Source organism: Procambarus clarkii, chromosome 82 (assembly GCF_040958095.1).
Source record: "Procambarus clarkii isolate CNS0578487 chromosome 82, FALCON_Pclarkii_2.0, whole genome shotgun sequence".
Taxonomy (NCBI): domain Eukaryota; kingdom Metazoa; phylum Arthropoda; class Malacostraca; order Decapoda; family Cambaridae; genus Procambarus; species Procambarus clarkii.
This window is the reverse complement of record NC_091231.1, coordinates 25,161-52,500: the sequence shown is the minus strand read 5'-3', so window position 1 is coordinate 52,500 and position 27,340 is coordinate 25,161. Positions and strand designations below refer to the sequence as shown.

Here is a 27,340-nt window from a genome sequence, read left to right as displayed (position 1 = left end):
GGGGGTTGAGCTCTGCTCTTTTGGCCCGTCTCTTAACTGTCAGCTACTCAACTGTTACTACTACTAATTGTATTTATTTTTTAACACACACACACGCACTCATATACATGTGTGTATACAGTGTATATATCTCTGTATACAGATACAAATGGGCAGAGTTTTCTTTCACCCTAATGTTACCTGTTCACCTAGCAGTAAATAGGCACCTGGGAGTTAGACAGCTACTACGGGCTGGGGATGTGTAACAAAGGAGGCCTGGTCGAGAACCGGGCCGCGGAGATGCTAAGCCCCGAAATCATCTCAAGATAACCCTCAAGATTGACACGTGGATATTGTTGCATATATATACACGTAAATAAGCAACTTAAGCTGACATTAACTGCCACAGTACGAGATTAGCTTAATAGAAACAATTGGAGTGAATTGCTCGGCAAGCCTTTCAGAGGTTAAAAGAGAATTGCAAGTTGTATTGTACCCCGTGTGTACGCGTGCGTGCATGCTTTTATTTATCTTTAATGTCTTTAGCAATGTGTGTTTATTTTATTCGCTACCCTATACATGTTGACCAGACCACACACTAGAAGGTGAAGGGACGACGACGTTTCGGTCCGTCCTGGACCATTCTCAAGTACCCTATACATATTCCTTGCAAATCAGATTTCATTTACTTGGGTCATTAGAGATCGAACCTGGACCTATATAAAATACGAAATTCTCTCCCAAATATCCTGTTTAGTTTCTCATAATAAGGCTTTCACACTGTAACTTCTACTCAAACGTAAGAATGTTATCTTTCCCAGAAGCACCACAACCGCATCATATGATAATTCACATATTCATCATATGATAATTCACATATTTTCTCCCTACAACGCTAATCGCTCACGCTAATAGTATTTTGAATTTGTAATTTTTTCTATGAATTGAACCCAGACATATCAATTTATATTTCATTGCAGGTTTGTGTTAAAATCGTACATTTTCTATTATTGTATAGCTCACGAAGACAATTTTGGGACCTTCAGCCTGTCCAGGGCGTCAGCAGTCTATCCTCTCATCAAATACATTGCAATTGTAACGGAATCGACCTCTCCGTTAAAATTACGATGGATTTGCAAAAAATGAAGCACCGTAATATTGGCGATTCTAGATAACCTAGAAAGCCTAGATAACCTAGATAGATTAGGTGCGTTGATTTGGTTTACACGTTTCTATATATATATATATATATATATATATATATATATATATATATATATATATATATATATATATATATATATATATATATATATAATGTGTCTGTAATATACACACACACACACAATTGAGGGGATGAGGTACCCGGCGTTGCCCAGCTTTGCGTCTCTCAAAATAGCTTGCCTTGTTTGTTGATCTTGAAGCCCAGGTTGTGCATGTTTCCCAGACTCTTGAACATGCAGGCCTTTCACCAACAGATTGTCGAGCCATCCTTGTATTATCTAGTCTCCGTGACCTTGTCATCTTCATTCGACTTGACTTCCTAAGGAAATGCTACCCAAAGATGACCTCTTAGACCATTCCTCAGACAATAGTTGCAAATTATCAAAGTATCTTCTGCCAACACCACACTACACTATTACCCACCTAAACACATTTCATCGAATTCATATTCTATGTAAGTTAAATATTGAGAGGTGAAACGCTCTATATTTTAAGTAGAACAAAAATATAAGAGGGGTGTAAGACCCGGTAAAAAGTGGTGACGGGCGAAAAAAAATGTCTTGGACGAATTACGGGCTCACCATAGCCCGTGCTACTTAGATCTTCTGTGCACAGGAGCTGTATCTAAAACAACAATAACAAAGGGAGTTACATGGGGATCTATCACCGACCACCTTATGTATTACCTAGAACTTAGGTTATTTACTCTGCAAAATTTCGTTAAGCTAGCATCTTTAGCTACCCTTTACTCAAGAATGTTCTCCTGAGTAACTTGAAATAAAGTATTCCAAGCATTTCGGAAATGACCTAAAGACAGACGATTGCGAGTGTAAGACAATGTGACAGCGAGACTAAAGTGTATGCGAAAGTATGAGCACATAATAAAAGCACAGAAACAAAACATCCCGAGACTACTGAAGACACACAAAAATATATATACGTTGGTGTGCACGCGTTTGATGTACCGAAATGTATGTGTAAGAGTGTAGAAAGAGTGCAAGTGTGTGTGAATGTGGGGGTGTATCTGTGCGGCAGAGCGAGTGTGAATGCCAGGTGAATGTAAGACGACTTGAAGACCTTGGCCCACATGGAAAGGTTGCTTGGTGTCTCTTCCGGAAGGTGCGTGGGAAGGTGTTTTGGGGGGGGGAGGGGATTTGGGGGTTGAATGCAGGGGGTGAGGGAAACTATAGCCCTTGTGGCGGGGGAACATAAGCTGGGGGAACTGTGAAAAGGGTGTGGTACATAAATTAGCTGGGGGCGTGTGATGGTTAGCAGGAGCGTTGGCTAGCTGGGGACGTGGGCTGGTTAGATTGGGGCGTGGGATGGTTACCTGGGGGCATGAGCTGGATAGTTTGGTTGTAAGTATTTAGGTAATTTGAGGATGTAATCGTTTATGAAGTGAGAAAAGCGAAAAGCGATCACAAAGTAAACACATCGGCTTACAACCGATTGAACCAATTAGATTCCCAGACGGTGTGAGACGTCGCGGCCTGATGCCTCTGTTCACCTAACAGTACAGTAAATAGATCCCCGGGAGTTAGGAGACTGTTGTGGGTTGCAGCCTGGTCAGTCGTTGGCTTCGATCAGTCATGACCCCAGCAGTAGAGTATTCAAGCGTGCACGTCGGTTCGACGTTGATTCTGCGTTGAATTGGTGTTATTCTTAGATATTGTGCCAACCTGGACAGATTTCCTGCAGCCAACAATACGAAACGAAACCAAACTGCAGTGGACTTGCTGTTGGTCCAACGCAAGACGGGCACTGAGGAAAGCCAAGCAGGTAGGCAGGGACACAGTTGATGCATACATATGAGACTCAAGGGCAAACACATACAGTTGACACATACAAATAAGACAGGAAAAGTGTATACAAAGACAATGGACAAAGGCATTTATTTAAATTTATTTATGACAAAGCGTATGGGGAAACAAAAACTCTTGGAAAAATAGCTCTTGGGACAAAACAATTAAAAAAAAAACATGGGGGACAAAACCCACGGATTACATAGGACATGGAGACGAACCTTATGGGGTATATACAGTAGACAAAGGGGATGTGGGAGCTAAACCCATGGGGTACGTGACGCCTAACATGACATGACCTTGGTGATAATGAGGGTGCAGAGGTGAAGGTAGATGGTAGCTGACTTGAAGTACTGATGGGCGTTGGGAGTGTGAATAATGGTAGTAAGGAGATAGATAGCGATAGTGGTGTGGATAAAAGGTTTAAAAAGAGGATAAGTAGCGATGGTGGTTGATAAGAGGTCGTAAGAGGGGTAGGTAGCAGTAGTGGTTGGTAATGCGGATTGTGGTATTATAGGATAGGTAGCCATGATGGTTGTATTATAGAGAGCACAGGTAAAAGACGCAATTATCATTAGGGTGCAGCAAGAGTTCCCCAATGTTAAGAGGCTTTCGACCTTTACGCTGTAATCCATCTTATGCATTAATGTGGCAGCGAACCACTTTCTACCTCAGCTGGCTACTAAAACAAAATAATCATTGGGTTTTGGTGAAGGACGGGTTCGATTCCATTGCTTGGCCTGAATATTTGCTCATAGATATATCGTATTCTTGCGCTTTTATTGTGAGGGAAGTTTGAAAATGGGATGTGTACAAATGTTCATTATGAAAAAGCCATAGTGCGGAAGAGGAGTGGGCCGGGGGATTAGTGTGGAAGACAAGTGGTGCGGGGGATTAGTGTGAAAGAGGAGTGGGCCGGGGGATTAGTGTGGAAGAGACAATGCAGAATATCAGGAACGTGTTAACGACAAATATGAGACAGGTATCTGAGCATGACTCACTCCTGTTCTAACTCGCCTGTATAGTGTACATACAAAATCCTATCTCGCTGTTTCTTCCATTCCTTAGATAAGCCAATTTATTTTACATTTTATAAGTAATTATCAAAAGAACGCAAACCGGGCAGACTATATAGCACCATGAGCGTCGCAGGATATTCAAAGGGCGCTAAATGTCACTGAGAATTCCAGGAAGATAACAAAAGCACAATATTGACTAACCCATTAAGCCAACCAGAGGGCTTTTGTATGTTCGATTGTCTCCCAGCATTGCGGTCTCCGCGGATAAATTAACATATTTAATTTATTATATTGATACTTCATTGGGAGACTTGGTTAGTCTAGCTGATTTATATAATGAATTGATTAGCTGGCAGACTATAACTTACTGGCGATATAACTGGTAGATAAATTTGATTGCGTTGATTTAATCTACCTCGAGTGATTGACTTGACGATTTACTATCTTCCATTACCGATTGACTAGAATGAATGAATGGCTTGATTGGAGGTGACGTGGCCGACAAACACTGTCGCCGAGGGAGGGGACTGGTGCGCTGGTACTGAGAACATACACTGGGTCTGGGTACAAGACTACTGGACAGGTCTGGGACAGGTGCAACGCGGCCGCTTCCAATTCTATCCGTCCTTACCAGTGAAGGCTGTACTCACCTAATTGTGCTTGTGGGGATTGAGTTCTGGCTCTTTGGGCCTCGCCTCTTAACTATCAATCAACTGTGTTTTTTTCTTCTCCACCGCGCACGCGCGCAAACAAACAAACAAACACACACACACACACACACGCACGCACGCACGCACGCACGCACGCACGCACGCACGCACGCACGCACGCACGCACGCACACACACACACACACACACACACACACACACACACACACACACCGAAGATGTGTGTGGAAACTACAAATTCCTAAGATGCCGAAGGAATATAAGAAAATTCACTTTTGCAAACAGAGTGGTAGACGGTTGGAACAAGTTAAGTGAGAAGGTGGTGGAGGCCAAAACCGTCAGTAGTTTCAAAGAGTTATGTGACAAAGAGTGCTGGGAAGACGGGACACCACGAGCGTAGCTCTCATCCTGTAACTACACTTAGGTAATTACACACACACATAGAGGAAGCAGCCCGTAGCAGTTGTCTAACTCCCAGGTACAGATTTACTGCTAGGCGAACAGAGGCATCAGGGTGAAAGAAACTCTGCCCATTTGTTTCCGCCTCCGGGGATCGAACCTGGTCCCTTAGGACTACAAATCCCAAGTGAACAAAAGATAAATTTCAGTGGGATGAGTATCTAGAGTTCTAGACTATTGAAGAGAGATGGTAACTTAGATAATGACAAAGTATACATCAGTTTAGCAAATTCAATTTACCATAGAGTATTTATGAATGAAACAAATGCTCTCATGGGATCTACATCAGGTGCAGTATTAAACCATTGAAAAACAGAATGAAATAGAGGTGACTGTAGTTGAAGTAAGGAAGTACCTGGATGGGGAAAAAGGATAGAACAAAATCTTACTACTGTAATAAAATCCGGACCATCAACCATGAAGAGCTCAGTCACCCAGGGTACTGTGCTTGCTCCAGTACTTTTCTCATCCTCATATTGGACATAGACAAGGACACAAACTATAGTATCCTTTGCAAATGACACTAGGATTTTTATGAGAGTAGACAACATAGAGGATGCAGCAAATCTCCAATCAGATATAAATCAGGTCTTTCAATGGGCTACAGAAAATAATATGGTATTTAATGAAGATAAGTTCCAGCTCCTGCACTATGGAAAAAATTAAATCTAAAAACGGAAACCGCATACAAAACGCAGTCAAATCATACCATAGAACGAAAAAGCAATGTGAAGGATTTGGGTGTACTCATGTCGGAAGGCATTACCTTTAAAAAAACAATAAAGTATCCATCACAACTGCAAGAAAAATGACAGGTTGGATAACAAGAACCTTTCAAACTAGAGATGCTATAAAATGATGATACTTTTCAAGATGCTAGTGCTCTCTAGAGTAGAATACTGTTGCACAATGACAGCCCCTTTCGAAGCTGGAGAAATTACTGACCTGGAGAGCGTGCAGGGAACTTTTACTGCTAGAATCCACTCGGTAAAACATCTAAACTATTGGGACCGATTAAAATGCCTAAATCTGTATTCTCTTGAGTGCAGGCGAGAGATGCATAATAATTTACATGTGGACAATATTAGAAGGGTTGATCCCAGACCTGCACACAAAAATAACACCACGTGAGATGAAAAGGCATGGCAGGATGTCCAGAATACCCCCGTTTAAAAGCAGAAGTGCAATAAGTACTCTTGAGAGAGAACTCTATCAACATCAGAGGCCCGAGACTAACACTTCCACTACACATAAGGGGCATAACTGGGCAACCCCTCAGTGTTCAAGAGAGAACTTGATAAACACCTCCAAAGGATACCTGATCAATCAGATTGTGAAACATATGTCAGGCTGCGAGCAGCCTGTTTGACTAGTCCAGCAACCAGGATGCCTGGTCGAGGACTGGGCCGCGGGGATGTTGAGCCCTGAAATCATTCCCCCCGAAGTCCTCTATTAGAGGACTACAAAAAAATGCCTATTTTAATATTACTGTACTATTTAGTGGCCCTCCATTTACATCCAGAAATTTAGCACATAATGAAGTTTGAAATGCTTGATGAAAGTACTGTAATTCCTTATAGTACTCTCAATACTGTGTATGTAATTAGCAGTTGTATAATTTAATCTCTATAGTAGTTCTAGTTTAGAGTGTGTGTGTGACAGACTAAATTGAGCTTATCAAATATTAATCTCATTCATTATTCTTAAAGCAATTTGAGTATCTGTCAGCCTGTCAGAATTACAACCAACTGAATGGTTTTAAAGCGTACATATTGCTCAGTGATTTCTCTCCACAGGTGCCAGTCATGTCAACTCCAACTGTTATTGTGGCCACAGAGAGCTTGCCACCTGGTACCTGTACAGTCTGCAGGGTTAGTACTCAGCCTAATCCATTTTTACCCATACAGTACTGTTATAGACCTCTAAACATGTATGAATACACTCTGGCTTCCTGTCCCCCAACACAATGAAATAATTATAATTTGATTTACTTATCACACATCCCACACACAAAGTTTACAATCATGTAAGCAAACTTGGGTTATTTGCCTCAGATTGCTGTTACAGTAGTACATTTTTTTTAATGAAATAATTGTATATTTCTTTAACATTTATGATAGAATTTTTTAAATTCTTTAATTTTTTAATTTTCAATTACTGTACTGTACATAATGATGTAGGAATGTGAATAGCTCTGCTGACACAAGTTTATTTACAACTTCAGATCTACTTATTTATAAGTAATTGAGGAAAGAAAAAGAAAAAATTACATACATTGGAAGGCATTAAAGCCAATTGCTGTATTGAAGCAGGAATCCACTGTACAGTAAATTTACATCATTATAAGGCAATGTATATTTGCACAGCATTTAATAGCATAAGTGGTTCAAGGAATTACAACTTTCATTTAATACCATTATGTATTAGGTTCATGCTAAAATTAAAGAAATATACTAAAAGCAAACTGCTCTGTGCAATTTAATTTTATTATTTTGTTTGGCAATGTGTGCATATTGAGTTAATACTATTATTGTTTCCCACAACAGAAGGGAAAGATGAAGAACAGTGCATCATGCTGCACATGGATCACCTGTTGTTTGTTGCTGCCCCTAGGAATCGTCCCTGGCATCATTGCATTTTGCTGCTGCTGCCGTGAACCAAAGTGCACCAACTGTGGCTACACGGTCTAGTGATGTGTGGGAACCATTTTGGGTATGATTGTTTTTACCCAAGACCTGCAGTGTGTGCAACATTGGCTATACCATCTAGTCACCTACACTCACCTTTTTGTTTATATCTGCTCATCACTTAGTTGTAGAGATGTTGCTTCAACTGTTGCTGCTACTGCTAAGTTGTCAAGTGTAAATGAAACGGTGATGGGAAACAGGAGACATAATTGAAAATTTAGTTAATGAGAAAATATTGAGACTACATTGGGATCGAACACGCATCCCTGAACTCTCCAGGCACGCATACTATTGACTAGATCATGATATTTTTAAGTCCATCATGGTCCAGTTGGTAGTGCATGTGCTTAGGGAGTTCAGGGATGCAGGTTTGATCCCATTATACGGCATCAAAATTTTCTCAAGGATACGTCACATTCTTGAGATTTCATTGTGCTTTAGATAATTAATGTTATATTCAGAATAAATCATTCATAAAAAGCAGCAATATAATACATTATATTCTTTGCTTTTTAAGTAATTTGAAGCATTTGTTTTGTTGCTGTTTGTGTACATAAATAATTTTAGAAATTTTTGGAAATGTTTCTAAGGAAGCAAGGCATAAAAAGGTTTTATTTCTTTAATGAACATTAAATATTCAATTATTGTACTATGCATCCTGCACAGTGTTTCAGTAAAGGCAGTTAAGTAATGAATTTTATGGTGCTTATTTGTGTACTGGACTGACGATTTTTTTTTGTCGTTGTCCCACACTGACACTAGAAAATATAGTTACCTTACGGGATAAAGTTGGATAACATCAGTATATCTTCTGCATGAAGTGTCCCTCACGGTCACTTATTCCTCGATAAACTCCTTGGTGAATCAAATACCATTGATATCTTTCGCCTTATGCGCTTTTTGTTCTCGTATTGGCTTCCCGGCTTGGTGTCTTCTTTTGATAATTACTTACTTCTGCATGAAGTACAAAGCCTAAAAATTTCATTGTTTGTGATGGCTCTAACTTTATTTTTGGGGGAAATTTACCGTATATTACCAATGGTATATTACGGTAAATTCACCGTTAATATATATTACGGTATATTTACCGTATACAGTATATATTACTGTACATTTACCGTTAATTTACCAACAATTTAACATAGCATTTAGTATACTGTAACTGTGATTTCATTATTCTGTCATTGTTGTATTCTTGATTGAACAATTAAGATCCTCATATCTTATTTAATATTTTGTGTAGCTCTTTGCCCATCATATTTAATACCAAAATCATTGTGCTTTATACTACAGTACACGACTATGAATGTTCATTATGGAATAGAGACTTTCAAATATCACACAAAAGGTTTTTAATTTTTATCAAAAGGAGAGAATGTGTTCATATCTTCACCTCCATTAATTTTACATATACTGTAGGATTCTTACGATATCATTATTAATGGCTAAGGAGTTGAAAAATGTTTAATCAATACCTTGAATTCTCTAGCAAATTTTGAAAAGCATCCTTTGAAATGTTCCATTAATTATAGAATTTTTTTTATTAGAAGTGAAGATAGAAGATGATATAGTAATAAAGACATAAGCATTATATAAATGTTTTGCTAGGAATTATTTATGGGTGATAACCACTTTTTCAGCCTTCTGACTTGTCCTCTCATCTTTAACCCTAAAGGCATTTTCTATGGTCGTGTGTAGGGTAATTTAGTCACAAAATTAGTACACCTGCTGTTCAATTGTTTATTAAACCAATAAACAGGAAGTAGTTATGGTGCAAATATAAAAAATATAGCTGGTTGTATAATCAAAGTGTGTGTGATGCATATAAACATTGTAAGTTATAATTTGATATACATATACTGGTCTTGTGTAATGGAATCATATTAGTTTATACATGAACCCCCTTTTTTCAGTCTAGTTGTTAAACACAAAAATAAGGAATTGCACATTATACTTGTAATTTTTGTTGTTTTTGAAACTCTTTTTAAGTTGTCCGATTCTCAGCAGCCATTTGTATCTCAGAGTCCTTAAATATGAATCCTTTCTTACAATTGTTATTAAATATTACTGTACTGTAGTGTGCTTAATGAAAAGTTTGTACAATGCCAAAATGCCATTTTTGTACTTTGCTACTTTGTGACTACAATAATACCTTTCAAAAGTTAAATATGGAATAGTAAAACATTCTATGCTAAGATATACAGTATTTTAATAATATTTTCCTCTAGTATCATTTAGTGTAATAGTGTATGTACCGGTAGTTTTGCTTTGGAGCTGAGTGGATGTGTGTGATGCGCACACACGTCCAGCTTTGAAAAAGGTAGTTTTGCTTTACAAATGGATTGATACATGTGATAGAAGCACACATGTGGTACTGAAGAAGTACTTTGTATAAATTAGACAAAAAAGTTTGTTTTGCTTTTATAGATTGTCATTTACAAATAATATATATATTTTTTTAATGCAAGATGCTGGCTGGATTAAAAATGGTAGTGACAGGTAAAGAAGCCATAAACCTTTGACTGCACAAATCTAAACAAAACAAATTAGATTTTTTTATAAGTCTTCTTGGATAAATTGATTTTCATAAAATATAATTATAAATTCTGATACTGATATCAGTTCTTCAAAATTGTATAAAGAATTACCCCTTATTTTTATTAAAAAAATACCCCCTTATTTTTATTAAATATGAAAAATTATTTTTATATTTTCTTTTCTTGCAGAACTTAAGGTAAAACAATAAACAAAGTTAATTTAAGCAAAATAAAATATATTTTTTTTTTAATATTTTACACACATTTTTATGCATGATGTCACATTGCTCCAAAGTTCTTATAATTAATAAATTTTATGTATAATAGCAAGGTCTTCTCTTTTATTAGGTAGTACTACCTAATGTCTAATCTTAGCAGTTATTGGGATTTGTAGGCAAAATGCAATTCTCAGTTTGCTTTTTGTGAACAAAATTTGTAACCCCCACCTCTCTCTAATTGATATCTGCAACTTCCTTTCGTGCTCCAATCTTCCTTTGCAAGTTTTTTTCCTATTTAATTTCCCAATATTAACTATTTTAAGTCTGCCACACCTCAATGTAGTACAGTACTGTATTTTTTACAGATACTATACAGTACTGTATCTGTACAGTGCAAGGGTTAATGTAGGCCATTGTATTTAGGGTTAAATGGCAGTAAATATGGCTGAAATATTTCAGGAGAATTGTGTTACATAGTTTTGAAACTTGAATTCCTGTTCTTTTTGGGTCTGCATACACTATAAATTTTTTCATTTACAAAACAGGTCTGAGGTTTACACAATAGATACTGTATAGTGTCTTGCCTGATTCACCAACTCTTGCACTACAATATTGTCTTTTTGTTTGTTCCCTTAGTTATATTTTCGTACAGTTGCAAAAGCATCTCTTAAATGGGTATATAATTGTAATAGTTTCATTATTAAAGAAATTATTATCTATTGTTGGATTTTAATTTGCCCGCTTTTTTTTTAAACAAATACTGTAATAGGATCTTAAGTAATGATCAAAATTTCCTCTAAAGAATGTGGCATATATTCTTAAGCATACGAAATGCTTAAAGAACTAGAGGGAGTTCTTTAGGCTACAGTTAAGAGTTGGCACCTGGTCAATCCTCCCGGGCCAGGATACGAACCCAGGCCAAATTAAGTGCCCGTGAATTAACGTCTTTTCGTCAATCTGCTGCATGATAGTGTTAATTTGATAGCTGTGATGTGAATTGTCATTCCCTTCATACTCATGTTATTCGTCTTGCATTTTTCAATATTAAAGAGCATTTGCCAGTCTTAAGACCATTTGTGTTTCTCTGCATGGCCCAAATATAATTTTTGCTTCCTATTTTACCATAGTTCTTAGTATGTATCATCTGAAAATTTCCAATTGTAGCTAGAATGTCTTTTAAACTCCTGGGTTTTTATTTACTGTTAATTAAGTGAACAGCGGCATCAGATGAAAGATGACGTTAAGCAAATGCTTCAGGAATCGAACCTGGGACCATTCATTCGCCTGTGACCTTATTGCAATACATAATCCTGTAATGATAACTAAACCTCGAAACTTTGTAAAGAACATTAGGACTTTAGTGAATCTACAGTAATACATTATCTTGAATAAAAGAACAAAATGTAAACATTATTTTGATAAGAGTTAATGCAACAAAAAATAAAGATGGATATGAACATGTTTGTTTCCGGTTGTCCGGGGAAGGTCGCCCGATAAGCAAGGATTTACTGAGGTCTCCGGCTCGAACAAGATTCACGAAGCAGTTACGCAAGCACTTCCGAACCTGTACATCTTATCTCAATCTTTGGCGGCTTAATTTGTTTATAATTATTAAACAGTTAACGAGCTCTGAAACACCAGGAGGCTTATAATAACAATAACAACAGCTGATTGGGAAGTGTTCATGCTTCTAAACTGTATAATAAATGTAACCAAAGCCCTCAAAGATTGAGGAAAGATGTACACGTTCGTAAGTGCTTGCATAACTGCTTCGTGAATTTAGCCCCCCCCCCCCCAAAAGCGCCTAGTATACTGACCATGCAACCCACAACGGTTGTTCAACTTCCGGGTACTTATTTACTGCTAGGTGCACAGTCGGTGCATCAGGTGAAAGGAAACGTGCCCAAACCTCTCTGTCATGCCCAAGAATCGAACCCTGCTGGACCCTAAAGTTGAGGGCCGATGTCACAGCAACCTGTCCTTTTAAAAAGAACGTCGCTTTTGGCCGTTTGCCCGTATGGCTGAATTTGGACGTAATTTGAAAATGAAAAAAATGAAAATAAATTTGGGACTTTTTTTTTTCAACAACAGTAAGTTAAGGGTCCTCTGATAGGTTAGGTGGGAAGGAAATTCTCATAAAGTTTCAAAACGTTATGGAAAACGTGAACTTAAAGTGTCCTCTTATAACCTCTGCGCGTACGCCGGACGACTCCAATAGAAAACGGAACAGAACGTCACTTTTGTGAGTCGATTTCATTTCAAATTACGTCCAAATTTGGCCATAGCGCACATACGAGCCAAAAGTGACGTTATTTTTAAGAGGACGGGTTGGTCACAGACTGCATTATGCTACGGGAGAGCCGCTAAACGGAGTGGGTGTACAAGGGTAAAATACGGATATAGTTTACCTGTGTGATCATAGCAGCAGTATTATGGGATAATAGCAGACGACGTATCTATAGGAAAGGGGGCATTGGAACAATATAATGGATGCAAAGATTTATGTCGCAGAAAGATTTGTAATGTATAGCATTCAAGAGAAACTTCTGTTATGACAGCCCCCTATTTTAGAGAGTAGAATTGGAGCTTGGTTACATTAGGGACGATATAACCAAGGATATATATGGGGGACGACCAATGAATATCCTACATAGATTATTTGATTGCCAATTCATCATGAAGTATTCCAAATGTATATTGAAAAGGGGTTGTTGGGTAATATAACATGACCTCTTTTAATTTTTTAAAACCGGCAGTCAATTTAATGTTGCAGCTATGCCCAATTACAAACCTCTGCCACAATTACATATATTATCAGTTGCTTAGGATTTAATTCATATATAGTATTACGAAGAGTGAATGTTATTTCATTCTTCAAATTTTGTTACAATGTATGCACATTAAACTACTGCTCACGTGATGAGTATGGGGTGAACATGCGGTAGTTTATTGTGCACCCCATAACACAACAGGAATTACCTAGTTCGGTAACAGGGTTGTTGATTTGTGGCACCAATTACCGCGTAACGTGGTGGAGGTGGGGTCCCTCGATTGTTTCAAACGTGAGTTGGACATGTATGGATTGGGTGGTTATAAATAGGAGCTTCCTCGTATGAGCCAATAGGCCTTCTGCAATTACCGTTGTACTTATGTGATGAGAATGGGGTTCACAATAAACTACTGCTCATGTGATGAGTATAGGGTGCACAATAAACTGCCGCTCACGTGATGAGTATTGGGCGCACAATAAACTACCACTCACAGGGGGTGAGTATGGGGTGCACAATAAACTACCGCACACAGGGGGAGTATGGGGTGCACAATAAACTACCGCTCACAGGGGGAGTATGGGGTACACAATAAACTACCGCTCACAGGGGGAGTATGGGGTGCACAATAAACTACCACTCACAGGGGGTGAGTATGGGGTGCACAATAAACTACCGCTCACAGGGGGAGTATGGGGTGCACAATAAACTACCACTCACAGGGGGTGAGTACGAGGTGCACAATAACTACCGCTCACAGGGGGAGTATGGGGTGCACAATAAACTACCACTCACAGGGGTGAGTATGGGGTGCACAATAAACTACCACTCACAGGGGGTGAGTACGAGGTGCACAATAACTACCGCTCACAGGGGGAGTATGGGGTGCACAATAAACTACCGCTCACAGGGGGAGTATGGGGTGCACAATAAACTACCACTCACAGGGGGTGAGTATGGGGTGCACAATAAACTACCGCTCACAGGGGGAGTATGGGGTGCACAATAAACTACCACTCACAGGGGGTGAGTACGAGGTGCACAATATAACTACCGCTCACAGGGGGAGTATGGGGTGCACAATAAACTACCTCTCACAGGGGGTGAGTATGGGGTGCACAATAAACTACCACTCACAGGGGGTGAGTACGAGGTGCACAATAACTACCGCTCACAGGGGGTGAGTATGGGGTGCACAATAAACTACCATTCACAGGGGGTGAGTATGGGGTGCACAATAAATTACCACTCACAGGGGGTGAGTATGGGGTGCACAATAAACTACCACTCACAGGGGGTGAGTATGGGGTGCACAATAAACTACCACTCACAGGGGGTGAGTATGGGGTGCACAATAAACTACCACTCACAGGGGGTGAGTATGGGGTGCACAATAAACTACCACTCACAGGGGGTGAGTATGGGGTGCACAATAAACTACCACTCACAGGGGGTGAGTATGGGGTGCACAATAAACTACCACTCACAGGGGATGAGTATGGGGTGCACAATAAACTACCGCTCACGTGATTAGTATTGGGAGGGGGGAGGGGGAGACAACTGGTAGCAACAGTTTGTAGCGAGTACAAACAATATACTCTCGACAGATTCTCATTAGCTTAATGGCGTAACTAATTAGCACTAATTACACAAGCTATAATCCTATCCCTATTTACAGGTAACATTCTTTCCATCCTGATGGAGGAAGCTGAAGTGTAGTCACCAAATATAAGCAAGCGAATTGCAAATAGCCGACGATCTCTTACGGGCTATTCATGCCCGTGCCACCTCTTGGGTGGCTTAATCTTTATCAATCGAATAGCCGACAGTACAATTTCTACAGTGAGTCAGATAACTCTAGTACCGACGCTTTGGATTTACCTCACCTCTTCAACCACAAGAATGTAGTACTCGGCGTGTACAGTTCTAATCGACCCCAAGACTATAGCTTTTAGCAGACTACGACCACATCAAGCTACAACGCTCTCGCTCCTCATCGAGCTACAACGCTCTCGCTCCTCATCGAGCTACAACGCTCTCGCTCCTCATCGAGCTACAACGCTCTCGCTCCTCATCGAGCTACAACGCTCTCGCTCCTCATCGAGCTACAACGCTCTCGCTCCTCATCGAGCTACAACGCTCTCGCTCCTCATCGAGCTACAACGCTCTCGCTCCTCATCGAGCTACAACGCTCTCGCTCCTCATCGAGCTACAACGCTCTCGCTCCTCATCGAGCTACAACGCTCTCGCTCCTCATCGAGCTACAACGCTCTCGCTCCTCATCGAGCTACAACGCTCTCGCTCCTCATCGAGTTTAGACACACGATTCCCAATCGAGCTGCCACGCTCTCTGGTACGGAGCTCCGCGACTCCAGTCCTCACTCAGCTCTCTGCTCTGCTGCAAGCTCCGTCTGAACGTCTACGACAATGCCAACGACCGACTACTGTAACCAAGACTACTAAATAAATATGAAACTCACTAAACACTGTGTATCTAATGTACCCAACAACGTAACATAATCGTACGTTACAAAGTTATAAATCAATTTATATATATTTATATATAATAATATATAATATAGAAGGGAGTACCACCTCTAGCTGGAAGGGGGACCCATAGCCTCGGAGGAAACCACGCATAACGCATAATATATAATGCAAAAAATATATAATATATATATATTTATATAAAGCACAGGCTTCCTGTTCGCCAAAAACCGAATTAATTGTTATTATGTTAATGAAGGGTGATCGTTGAAAGGGGGGGGGGTGATGATCTGGGATTGGTACAGAGATTTGGAACTGTGGAACAGTCAAATCGTACAGACACATGTTGACGCAGCTTATTTTCTCTGTGAAACCCGTACATAAGTAAAGTTAAGCTGTGTTAAATTATATTACGTTGAACTGTGTTATAAATAAAGGTTAGAAAAGTTTTTAGAGAAAGGTTTAGTAAGAGAGGTGAAGCAGCGCGGTGGGTACGAAGTGAGCAGTGCGGCGGGCGCGCCTCAGCTGCGTGTTTACAAACTGAGGGCCGCCGCTCACCTCCCCCTCGACGCCTCCGTCGGCTCCCGGGCCTCCCACACCTCACCATGGCCTCCACCAGTGAGTATTGGACCCTTAAACTCCACTTGATGACCCCTAGGCTGGCTTCACCGGGTACACAGGGTGCTCAGGGGGAAAGCAAAGGCGCGGTGTGACCCCACACACGGGGGGACTGGCAGCCACCGGGGAGGTCTCCAACACTCGGGATATTGAGTGTGTCCAGTAATGTAGAGGGTTGATGTTATAGATTCAGCTACTCGGAACAAGTTCCAAGTAGCACGGGCTATGGTGAGCCCGTAACTTACCTGGCACAGGAGCGGGGCAAGTAGCACGGGCTATGGTGAGCCCGTAGTGGACTTGCCTGGGCACGTACAGGAGCGGTGTCCAGTAATGTAGAGGGTGATCTTTCTCCCTATGCGGTACTGTACACCATGGCCAGTAGGTGTAGTGTGCTTATATGGCTCTCAGGCCTCTAGGATCAGTTTTTTTTTATAACGAATTATAAAGTCATCTCGTGTTGGAAACGTGTATCTGTTGCACCATTATTTGAAACCATTTATGTATCTTATACAGGGTATGGTCATATTGGTGGGTTTTGCTTTACATTAATCTGATGACATGCTTTGTGGAATAATTTAGGTTCATAAAAAGTCCCTTGGGTTATGTAAAGGATATACACTTTTCAATAAATCTAACCTAACACACTGAAAGTAACATGCAATATTTTTATTTTTGCATATGTACCCTTAAATTCTTTTTTTATACATGTACATTTTATACATTTTTGTATTTATACAAATTTTTTTTGTATAAATACCCTTATGTACTGAGTGGTATCCAGCTTTACCCCTCCCAGTACACAATACAGTACAGTATTGAACAATTGGGAAGATGTTGATCAAGACAATTTCATGAAAAGGTCAGATTTAACACAAACAAGGAGTAATGGTTTCAAGCTTAACAAATCACAATGTAGGACTTAAAACAGGAGATGCTGTTTCATCCATAGCGTTATAAACCCATGGAACCGCCTACCCGCCAAAGCCGTAAATGCTGAAACTGTGCTAAATTTTAAGATCCAGCAGGAAAAAAATCAGGGCAAATGTTATCTCTGACAAGCCACCAGCTTCCTGTCCTGATCGAGGCCACTATAATGTTAGTGGTCCTCGGATAAATAAAGGTAAAACTACCAATTGAGTGCACACCTGGGTTTGTTTGACTTGAATTAGTACCAAACCACCACACAAGTCCTCTAGGTTTTTTCAGTGTGAGGGTTGAGAATATTTATACCAGTAATATATTTTTGAGAGAGATGCTTAGCAAAAAAATTGGGGGATAGCTCCTTTGGTCATCTGAAATTGAAGCATGTCTAGGTATTTAACAAATAAGAAAGGCCTCTTTACAAAAAAGGAGAGATGGATGAATAAAATAAGATACAGTACAATGTTGATTCAATGAACCATGTGGGACCAACCCCAATTCATTGCAGTAAGGGATTTGTTACAACTGGAAATGCCTCGAGGATGCATGGTCCATATTAAGGGCTACCATTCATACCTAATATTTCCCAAGCTCTATGGGCTGATTTCACAGTGAAATAATAATTCCAACCCTTCATATGAAGGGCAACAATAGAGAGAACCTGTCTAAACAATTTAACCATATCTAGTATATTTTCCATGGCTAAGCCTTGAAATCTGATTTTCAAAGGAAAAAGGGCCCATATTTTACAGAATAAAAACCTCTGCAACTGGAAAAAAAACTACTACTGTACATATAAAATTAGGGTTTAAACATGCTCAGTAGCTGTCCCAAGGCCCAGTTTTCTTATAATGTAGTCTCCATCTGTGAACTTGGTCCCAACACACTAAGCAAATCCACACATCCCCTATTCCAGCGAACTCTTGTTCATCGAATTGGGGGGACGAAATTCAGCATGGAATGTGTGTTCCAACTGGAAATTTGTTGAATCTTCGATTCCACTGTAATAAGGAGAATACTGTACTGAACCATATATTTGGGTTCATTGCCATCTGGTTGATGGCAATGAACCCAAATATTGGTTGGTTGGTTGATGGTTGATTTCATTAAATAAAATTGGTAAACCTTTCAGGTCCTAAATTTTCCTCACAAATTTATTGCCCAAGTCAGGTTTTAATACTCGTGGAAAGTAGCTGTGTCCACTTTAGCTGTTTTTCTTTCAGATAAAGGAATGTGGGCATCAATGGTGTCCCTGGCACAAGCAGTGCAGCGGGCAGTAGAAACTAGTGCCAACAGTGGAGGCACTCCAGAAGCCCTGGAAGCAGGGCATGACCTAGAACTGGCTCTGCAGCGGCACCGCACTTCATTCATTTCCCTCTTACGTAACCCACCAAAGAATGCTAATGAAAGGTAAGGTTTATTATTGTTATTGAAATCCTAATGCCAATTTTGTAATTACAGTACTGTATAACTATATCTATTTTACTCTTCTCTTTGCCTTCTTCATTACTTAGACATTGACAAGATGTATTTCGGATTCAGTACAGATACTTGGTTCTCTCCTAATGCACTCTTTAACTGTTATGTAGGTACAGTACCAGCATTTTTTGCACATAGAAAGTTGTTGCCTGATAAAATTTTTAAGTTTTAATGTACAGTGAAACCTCGGGATACGAACATCCCTCTTTACGAATTTTTCGGGTTGCGAATGCAGTTTTGTCAGAAAATTTGAATTGGGTTACAACATTTGCCTCGCCTTGCAACTTTGTTGATATACGTAGGGGTCGACCGAGCACGTGGTTCCCAGTGGCACAAGCGACCTCACTTTAGTTTAACAGAGCCGCCCGTCTAGTGATGATCATGCTTGAATTCTTTGTAAAGAATTTAATTATTTTTCTGCTTTTTGGGTTTTTGAACATAAAAGTAATTATTATATATCACGCCAGGGGTCCCAATAAAGTTGATGATAAGGTTCAACCTAAGAAATTAGTTGAGTAGAGGCAATAGAGGATGTCCCTTCCTCATTAAGAAAATGTGTGAAGTATGGGAAGAACTGCAAAGTTTTGCTGAAAAGACTTGCCCAGATAAGTCTGTAGCAGGCTGTTGCATTGACCTTATTAATGACAATGTGATGTCTCACTACAGAAAAGTGTTAAAATGTAGGGAAAAACAAGTCTCTAAAGGTTCTTAATGAGACAAACAAGCAGTGAGCCACAACCATGTCCTAGTGGTATGCCTGCAAAACGTAGGAGAGAGTACCCCAGAGAAATCTTCGCTGCCTGATGTTATAATAGAAGGGGACTCCTCTTCCTAACACAAACACCTTCCCCCCCCCCCCCCTCCTCTTATTATCCTTCTTCCGTCCGTCTTCCATACACCAACAATATTCATCAATAAAGGCAAGCCATAACTTGTACATGCTATAGTACAAAATATTTGTGTGTTATGTATTAAATGTATTTTGAAGTTAATATTTTTTGGGAGTGTGGAACGGATAAATTAAATTTACATTATTTCTTGTGGGAAAATTCATTTCAGGTTGTGAATTTTGGCTTACAACCTGTCTCTAGAAACGGATTAAATTTGTAAACGAAGGTACCACTGTACAATGGAACCTTTGTATTTGTCATTTATCCATTCTTGTTGAATATGGAAACACTTTCCACTTTCAACTTGGCAATAAGTTCTTTTTTTAACTCAATTGTGGTTCTCACAGCATTTTGGTAGTTTTTCTTCACTATGCTTTGTTGGGGTCATGGTCAATTCTTTTTACAAAAGATAACTACCAAATTACAAAAAGAACAAAAATTTCCAAGGAAAATTAGCAGGCGATGTGTGCTCAACGACTGCACAAGTCTGACTGGGTGGACGAGCTGACTGCACGATGATCCTGTACTGGGCAGTGTGTGACGAATATGGGAAATGCTGACAAATATGGAAGTATTGCTTTTGTCATGAGAACTTGACAAATGACGAATTTGGCAAATATAGGATCAATGAATATACAGGTTCCACTTTTTTTTTTTTTTTTGTAGAACCCATTATAGTCTCTACTGTTTATTGCTAGTCCATGGATTGAATGCTTCACTCTTGTTGAGTGCATTACTTAAGTGTATGTTGTGACACCTTTCATCTCCATTAATGAAATACTATTAGATGCTTTCTTTAACTATATTTTTTCCTTGCTAAGGTGTATACTAGTAAGAGATTTTGCTATTGTTCTGGCCTATTAAACAAATACTGTATTGGTAAAGTTTATTTGTAGATAATTGGAAGTATTTTTTATCTTTAATTTTATGATGTAGCTTTCCATTATTTTATGGATGTTTATGCATAACTATTGTTACTATATACCTAATATAGCTGGAAATTTAAATTTAATTGTAGTCTAAAGGCTTTTGGATTTGGGTAAAGTTTAGTGGATTTACAAGGTTACGGTAGATATTGTATAGACTGTTCTCTTATTGCAGGTCTACTCTACAACGTTCCATCACTGAACCAATGACCTTACAAGGTCATACTGGCCCAACTAAGTTGTCGGAGTCCTTTGTAAAGGAGGCCATCATTATATCTGACATGTTCAACATGAGTGAGATGTCTGCAATGTCATTATTGCGATCAGCTGAAGAGGAGTCTACACTATACCCTGGTGTTCCGAGGGGATTGATTGCAATATTATTTTATTATGATAGTAGAGTTAATCTTGCTCATGCCCTCAAAACGTTGGTTCAGGCTCGGCAAGGAATTTCATGGGTACTTCTTCCTGATAATGAAGAATTGTCTCAGAGTATTACTAGATATCTGCAACCAATTCTTAACATTAGTTTAGTGGATAGGATTTTGGAACTTGTCACATCAATGGACATCACAAAGGAAATAGAGCTGTTGCAGCAGAACCGTGCTTTGGGAGATGCAAAGCACAGAAAAATGGTATTAGACAAGTTTCTGGCAGTGCGCAGTTTACTGGCCGAGACACTTTTTTGTTGGGCTGCACAAACACCTTTCAAGAAAGACGAATGTCGCCGTCTTCTAGCATATATGTCTAAAGTAAAGTTGACAGAAACTAGTGATGGTTCTCTGGATCCTATTAATTTAAGTCTATTGATGGCTCTTCTTTATAGTTTAGAAGCGGGACATTTGCTTAACCAAGAAGACATGACAGAAGCTCTTACTCAGTTTCCTATATCAAGTGACCGAACATTTGTACAAGAAATTCATCATGAGGTAAGGTCAGATCAAGCTTGGGAAACCCCGGGACTGAAAGCCATAGTGCAGCTAGCTTGGGCTGTCAGCCTTGCTAACTTAAGGCAGGTTGCTGTTGCCACTCAGTTAGCAGACATTGATAATATTCTAGAGGACGATGATGCTGTTCTTGATGATTCACTAAAGGGAAAAGTTTTTTCATTTATTCAGAATTCTATACTCTCCAAGAAGAACACTCCTCTCGACACCTTTTACTGCCAGCGTCTTCATTCAATCCTCTCTGATTTTATAATTCACGTTCCTGAAAGAGTTAAAGCTATGAAAAACAGAGCTGATGAAAATTCCAGACTTATTACTGCAAACTTAAGAGAGTCTCTTCAACCTCCGACAAACTTGGATCAACCTTTCGAGGAACTTTTAATTTGTTTGGCTGCTTTATACCAAGATGGACAATGTGGTGAGCTGGTTGAAGATTATTGGTGTCCTAGCGAGATTCTTCCCACAGCATCTCTGCAGTATCGTGGCCAAGGAACTCGACAGATGGCTCTCTTCAAGTTTGTCAGACTTCCTGGAGATTATCTGCCTCCTTCTCTGTTTGTACCATATGTTAACCTTCTAACCAGTTTAGCCACAACTCCACGGTCTGCACAGTATGTTTACAACTTTTTGCGAATGAACAGTCAACCACTCTCACATGGTAGTAACTTGGCTTGGGAACATTTTATGACTGCTCTAACTCAATACTATAACAACTTGAGAATTGAAGAACCTGGTGCAATGGATACCATGTACCGTGCACGTGGTACCCCACGAGGCATAACTCCCCAAGAGGTACAGGGGATCCAAGCAGTGCTGCAGTTAGTTACAATGGTAGCTGAAAAGGATGAGCTGTCACGTGTGGCACTGTGTGATAATGCTGCATGGGCTCCACTATATGTGTGCACAGGCTTGCTAACATGTGCTGTACCTCTTGCACTCAAAGTAGAACTTGTAAATACTCTTGCTGCATTTAGTGGTACCCCAGCATTGGCTCAGAGAGTTTGGGAATTGATAGAAGGAGGGGGGCTGATTCCTGTTCAGGAGGGTGTTGCAGGATATCAGCCACGTGGCCTACTTGTTGACATTGAAGAAGTAGAGAGTAGCAGGGAGGAATTTACCTTGACTCGGGCAATTCTCAAATTGTTGGGGACTTTAGTTCGTGCAGGCATACCTCCAATGCTTGGTGCTGCCACTCGACAGCCAGGATTTCGCCCATATCTTGACTTGATAAGAGACAGAATATTTTTACGGCATGATTCGCGTGCCTATAGAGATTCCGGTGAACGTTGGGCTGTAGCTTGTGGCTGCTTGGAACTTCTATACCAGTTGCTTACTGAACAACTTCACACAGTAACATCAACTATGGAGCAGAGATCTGGGCAAGCACCAGGTTGTTCAGTTCTCTTAGATTTAGTTCAAGAGTCTCAACTTGTGAAGCAAGTGCTTTCAGTACTGCATGATGGAGTTCAAATTTTAGAACAGTACAAGGAAGTACCTGGTCAAAAAGATCTTAATGCAAGTCTGCTATTGGTATTGCAGCTCTTGCTTGAAGCACAAGAACAGCAACACTTGGTACTAGGCACATCAAATAACCCAGATATTGTGCTAGGTGTGGAGCGCTTACTCATGGGAGTTAATGTTCATACAGGGGTCAGTGACCATTTTTTGAATGTAGTAAGGTTGGTTGGCCATCACCAAGATCTGCCCAGTCATGCTGCTTTAGCATGCCGTCTTCTGACAACCTCGGCTGCAAGACCCAGTTCTCAGACCCATCTGTTTTCTTTAATCACATCATCTGCAACTACTGCCACTTCAGTCAGACACAGTTTTGTTGAAGTAATAGATCATGCTGCATTGGATATCCCAGAACACTTAGATGCTGCAGATGCTGCTTTAAATTTGCTTCTAAAATATCTGCCACTTCCAACTCCAAATGTGGCTCACTTCTTGCTTGGCTATACAGCAGATGGTATGACCACCTTACGTTCTGATTTATTAGGTGCTGGAGCCCGTGGGTATCCCCGAACAGCAATACATGCTGTACTTGCTTCTCTACCCTCGTGCCCACCAAGCCTGTCTGAAGTGGCTTACAGACTTGTTTACGAACTCTGCAGTGATATCAACACTTCGGCACCCACCTTACGTTTTCTTCGATCCTCTGAGGATCTTTTGTACCGCACAGTTGCTACTATGGGATTACCGCACACCGATTCTAGGCTTCGTCTCTTGTCTCAAGGATGGCTATTACGATGTGTAGCCTTGGAACTACGTTATCATGCAACACATCAACAACGATCACAATTAGCCCGACTGATTCATTTACTCGTAGCAGGAGCAGAATTACCTCAGCAAGAACCCTTGGATGCTTCTCAGGGTTGGACTGGTGGATCCAGTGGTGGACGTGGGCCACTTCTCACTTTATTAGATGCTATTGATCTCAGTATAGATTTTCCAGCACCACTGCAATGCGAGTACTTCACTAGGGCATCAGAGCTCATTGGTAACTGCGAGAGCCCCTCACCCGAGGGTCCTGTAGTTAATTTAAAAATGTTGCATCAGCAGCTGACAGCTTTGCTACAAGAAGGAGGCTCTGGAACCTCTTTAACTCAACGTGATCCATTGCAAGAGGAGTTGGAATTGGTAATGGGGCATGCTCTAATGCTGAACCAAACAAGAGCACTGTTATTTGCACACAGGCACTTCTTGGAAGGTTGGAGGCAAGTTGTGGAAGTTGTTGTAGCTGTGACTCCTCCAGACTTGATAGAAACTGCAACCCACCACACTTTTCTCCATACACTTACTCATGATTTAACTCGTCGACTTTTGGATGACACTGCCCTTCAATCACTAACCACACAGTTGGTATCAACATTACTGATGTTAGTAACCACTTTGCGAACTCTCCATGCCAGGCCAGCACACCATCATCCACAGTATGTGTCCATGCTGGACAGTGGGAATTGTGCAGTTCAGGCTGAATTTCCTTCATCGCTACAACTTGTTTTGCGTGGACTGGTTGAATGTGTGGCACGATTCAAACAATGTAGCCAAGGAGTTCGTGCTTCCATATACGCTGCTCTTCTCAACTACTTGCAGATATGTGCTGATCCTGTTGACAAGACTGGGGAGGATGCAGATAGTCTCCAGTCCCTTCTCTTGGCTCCACGTGAAACTCAAGAGGAGCAATTTCACCGTGAGAATTACGATGTTGTACGTGACGAATTACCCCAGTTGGTAGATGTTTTGGCAGTGGAAGCAGGCGGTGGCCATCACGTTTGTCAGGTGCTAGCTTTGACATGCCTTAGTGCTCTTGCTGCACTGGAACAGCGTGCTGCCCCACTTACCAATGAGTCACTGCTGCTGTCACATCTTGCTGACCATGGACACCTACGTCGTCTTTTGGATGCATTGAGAACTGATGATCGGCAGCTTCTCTCACTGTTAACAGCTGATGATGATGATTTGCGACCTTTATATGTGTATGAAGCCCGTATGTCTCTGTTGGCTCGTTTAGCACTGTCCCCAACTGGAGCACAGCAATTATTACAATCTGGTCTTACCACACGTCTATCAGAGTTGACTGCCTTAGACTATCGTCCTGCTCAACCTATTCAGTCTGCAAGTAGTGAAGAATTTCTTCCAAGTGTTGTGCAGCGGTATCGCTCTGTTTTAATGGCAGCAATAAGAGTTTATTTGGCCATTTTGACATCTTTGGGAAGTGACAATTATTCTGCAACTGCCCATTTATTAAGATTTTTGGCTGCTCATGGCGAGGCTTTTGCTTCTGGTCTGTGTGTTCCAAGTTTACCATCTTTACAAGCTCTTGAGGAAGTAGCCCTTTTGTCAGCAGCAGTTGCAGGTGCTGCTCCTCCTGGTCCCATAACTGCCATAGATCCATCAGATTTAGAGTCTGGAGCACAAGCAACTAGGCTCCAGCAACTGCTTATAGCCTTGCTACCACACGTACTACCTCAGAGTCGTTTGTCTGCTGCCCTGGACATGTTGCCAGAGAATGAGGAAGGTGTAAATGTAAAGGAAATGGCTCGTACAGCTACTCTAACTACTCTAGCTGCAGTGCTAAATTATGCCACAGCTCGTCTTATTCATGGTGGAACTGATACTCGTGATATCACTCTTGTTTTCCGAGCATCCATGGATAATGGAATACCCACAGGAGCTGTCGGACGGCCTCTGTCCCTAGCAACTTTGGTAGAATGTGCAAGTCAGGTCAGTCACCACTTTACTGTTGCCAGAAGTGCTTGTGAAACTGCAACTGCTTGTCTTCAAGCCTTGGAAAGTAATCAGCCAGTTGAACACTTACGTCAGTATGTGAGTAGTGCTTTGGCTGATGCCGCCTCACCTGCTGCTGTGCGTAGACTAGCCGAGGAGCACTTGAGTCAAGTTGTGGCTTTGCACCGGCGTCAAGAGCAACTTGCTGTTCATGCTGCTGAATCTGCAGCATTTCTTCTTTGGAGGCATCTTGAGTACTTCATTTGCCATGCACCATCAGCCCCTGGCCCTGCACAAGATGATTTCACGAGACGGGAAGTTGGGGTTCCTCGTACTCTAACTCCCACAGAGATTGACAGTCTGCGTAAACAGGCATCGACAGCATTGCAGGAAGTGCTACCACGTCTGCAAAAAGTTCATGAAGAGTATTCTGCTGCCACTGGGCATGTTGCTTTTTTGGCAGCTGCCATAACCAGAATTAGAAGGCTTTTGGTACCTTAAAACTTATGATCATGTGTGTCTGTGTCCAGTAGTAACATGCTGTAATTTCACTTAAATCTCGATTTGACTCCTGTTGTATCTTTTTAAGTAATTTGTTTAGTTATGTGGATGGAAATGGTATAATGGGCTGTCAGCTTTAGTATGTTTACTTTTCTGTTACTGTCCTGTGCTTGTTTTTTGACCATGGATTTACTTCACTATTACTGTAATTTACAATTTTTTTTTTTTAATAAATTTAGCTCTTAAGTAAGAATTTAAAGTAGAAAATATAACAATTCATAAATGGCTAGGTTTATATAAGATTTGGGGAATACACTGAAATGTTGAAGCTCTTGTCACTGCCGTATATATATGTAAATCAACATTGTTGTTTTTTAATAGTGGTATATTTTTATTAGCAAATTTATTTTAAAACAAATTTCATTCGTATGAATGGAATTTGTTTAACTGCATTTGAATTTTTAAATCATTGTTGCAGTTCTGATTAAAGTGTATGGAATACACCACTTTTTTCATCTAATTAAACTGAGAGGAAGGAAACGTGTTCTAGCATATAATTTTTTTTAACTACTCAGAGATTGTATTCCAGCAAGATAATGTTTTCACTTGTAACTGCAGAGTGTATCTTCATTTAAAATTGCTACTGTATATATATATATATATATTGTCATTATCATTTTTTGGTGACTTTCTAGGGGTAATGATGTTTTCATGTTAATACAAGTTTTATATTGATATTAGTTTTCTTAATCACATCCTTTGTACAGGTTATGAAATTATTTTCAGCCGTTTCTAAATAATTACTGAACAAATACACTTACTCAAGATCATTGCTCACTTTCGGCAATCTCTTGTGAAGTACATAGGGTAGTTAAGGTTTAGGAAGCAATCAGTACTGGTACAATACTTATCTTTGTAGAATGGCTTGTTTCAAGTCCTAAAAGTTCAGAGAAAAATAAATTTGCTATTCTTCAAGGG

General features: G+C 40.2%; 2 protein-coding genes across 3 annotated transcripts in view; both read left to right on the top strand.

Moving 5' to 3' along the window:
* The window catches only part of LOC138358208 (uncharacterized), a 33,631-nt gene extending 22,316 nt beyond the window's left edge, over window positions 1-11,315 (top strand). For both annotated transcript variants that reach the window (XM_069315716.1, XM_069315717.1), the window contains 2 exons: window positions 6,950-7,024; window positions 7,700-11,315. In XM_069315716.1, coding sequence (XP_069171817.1) covers window positions 6,950-7,024; window positions 7,700-7,843 — 219 coding nt within the window. In that variant the 3' untranslated portion in view covers window positions 7,844-11,315. The remainder of the gene's footprint in view (window positions 1-6,949; window positions 7,025-7,699) is intronic.
* A 4,999-nt stretch (window positions 11,316-16,314) lies between these two features.
* Nup205 (nuclear pore complex protein Nup205) lies at window positions 16,315-27,097 on the top strand. Its single transcript, XM_045752271.2, has 3 exons — window positions 16,315-16,468; window positions 18,613-18,799; window positions 20,860-27,097. Exons 1-3 carry the CDS (start codon window positions 16,456-16,458, stop codon window positions 26,360-26,362), a joined length of 5,703 nt encoding a protein of 1,900 aa, XP_045608227.1. The 5' UTR covers window positions 16,315-16,455; the 3' UTR covers window positions 26,363-27,097.
* The last annotated feature ends 243 nt before the right edge of the window (window positions 27,098-27,340 follow it).

Excerpts from the sequence above, each read along its gene's own strand:
- Nup205 (XM_045752271.2), top strand. Across the intron at positions 18,800-20,859 it reads CCAAAGAATGCTAATGAAAG|GTCTACTCTACAACGTTCCA; the intron begins GTAAGGTTTATT and ends CTCTTATTGCAG.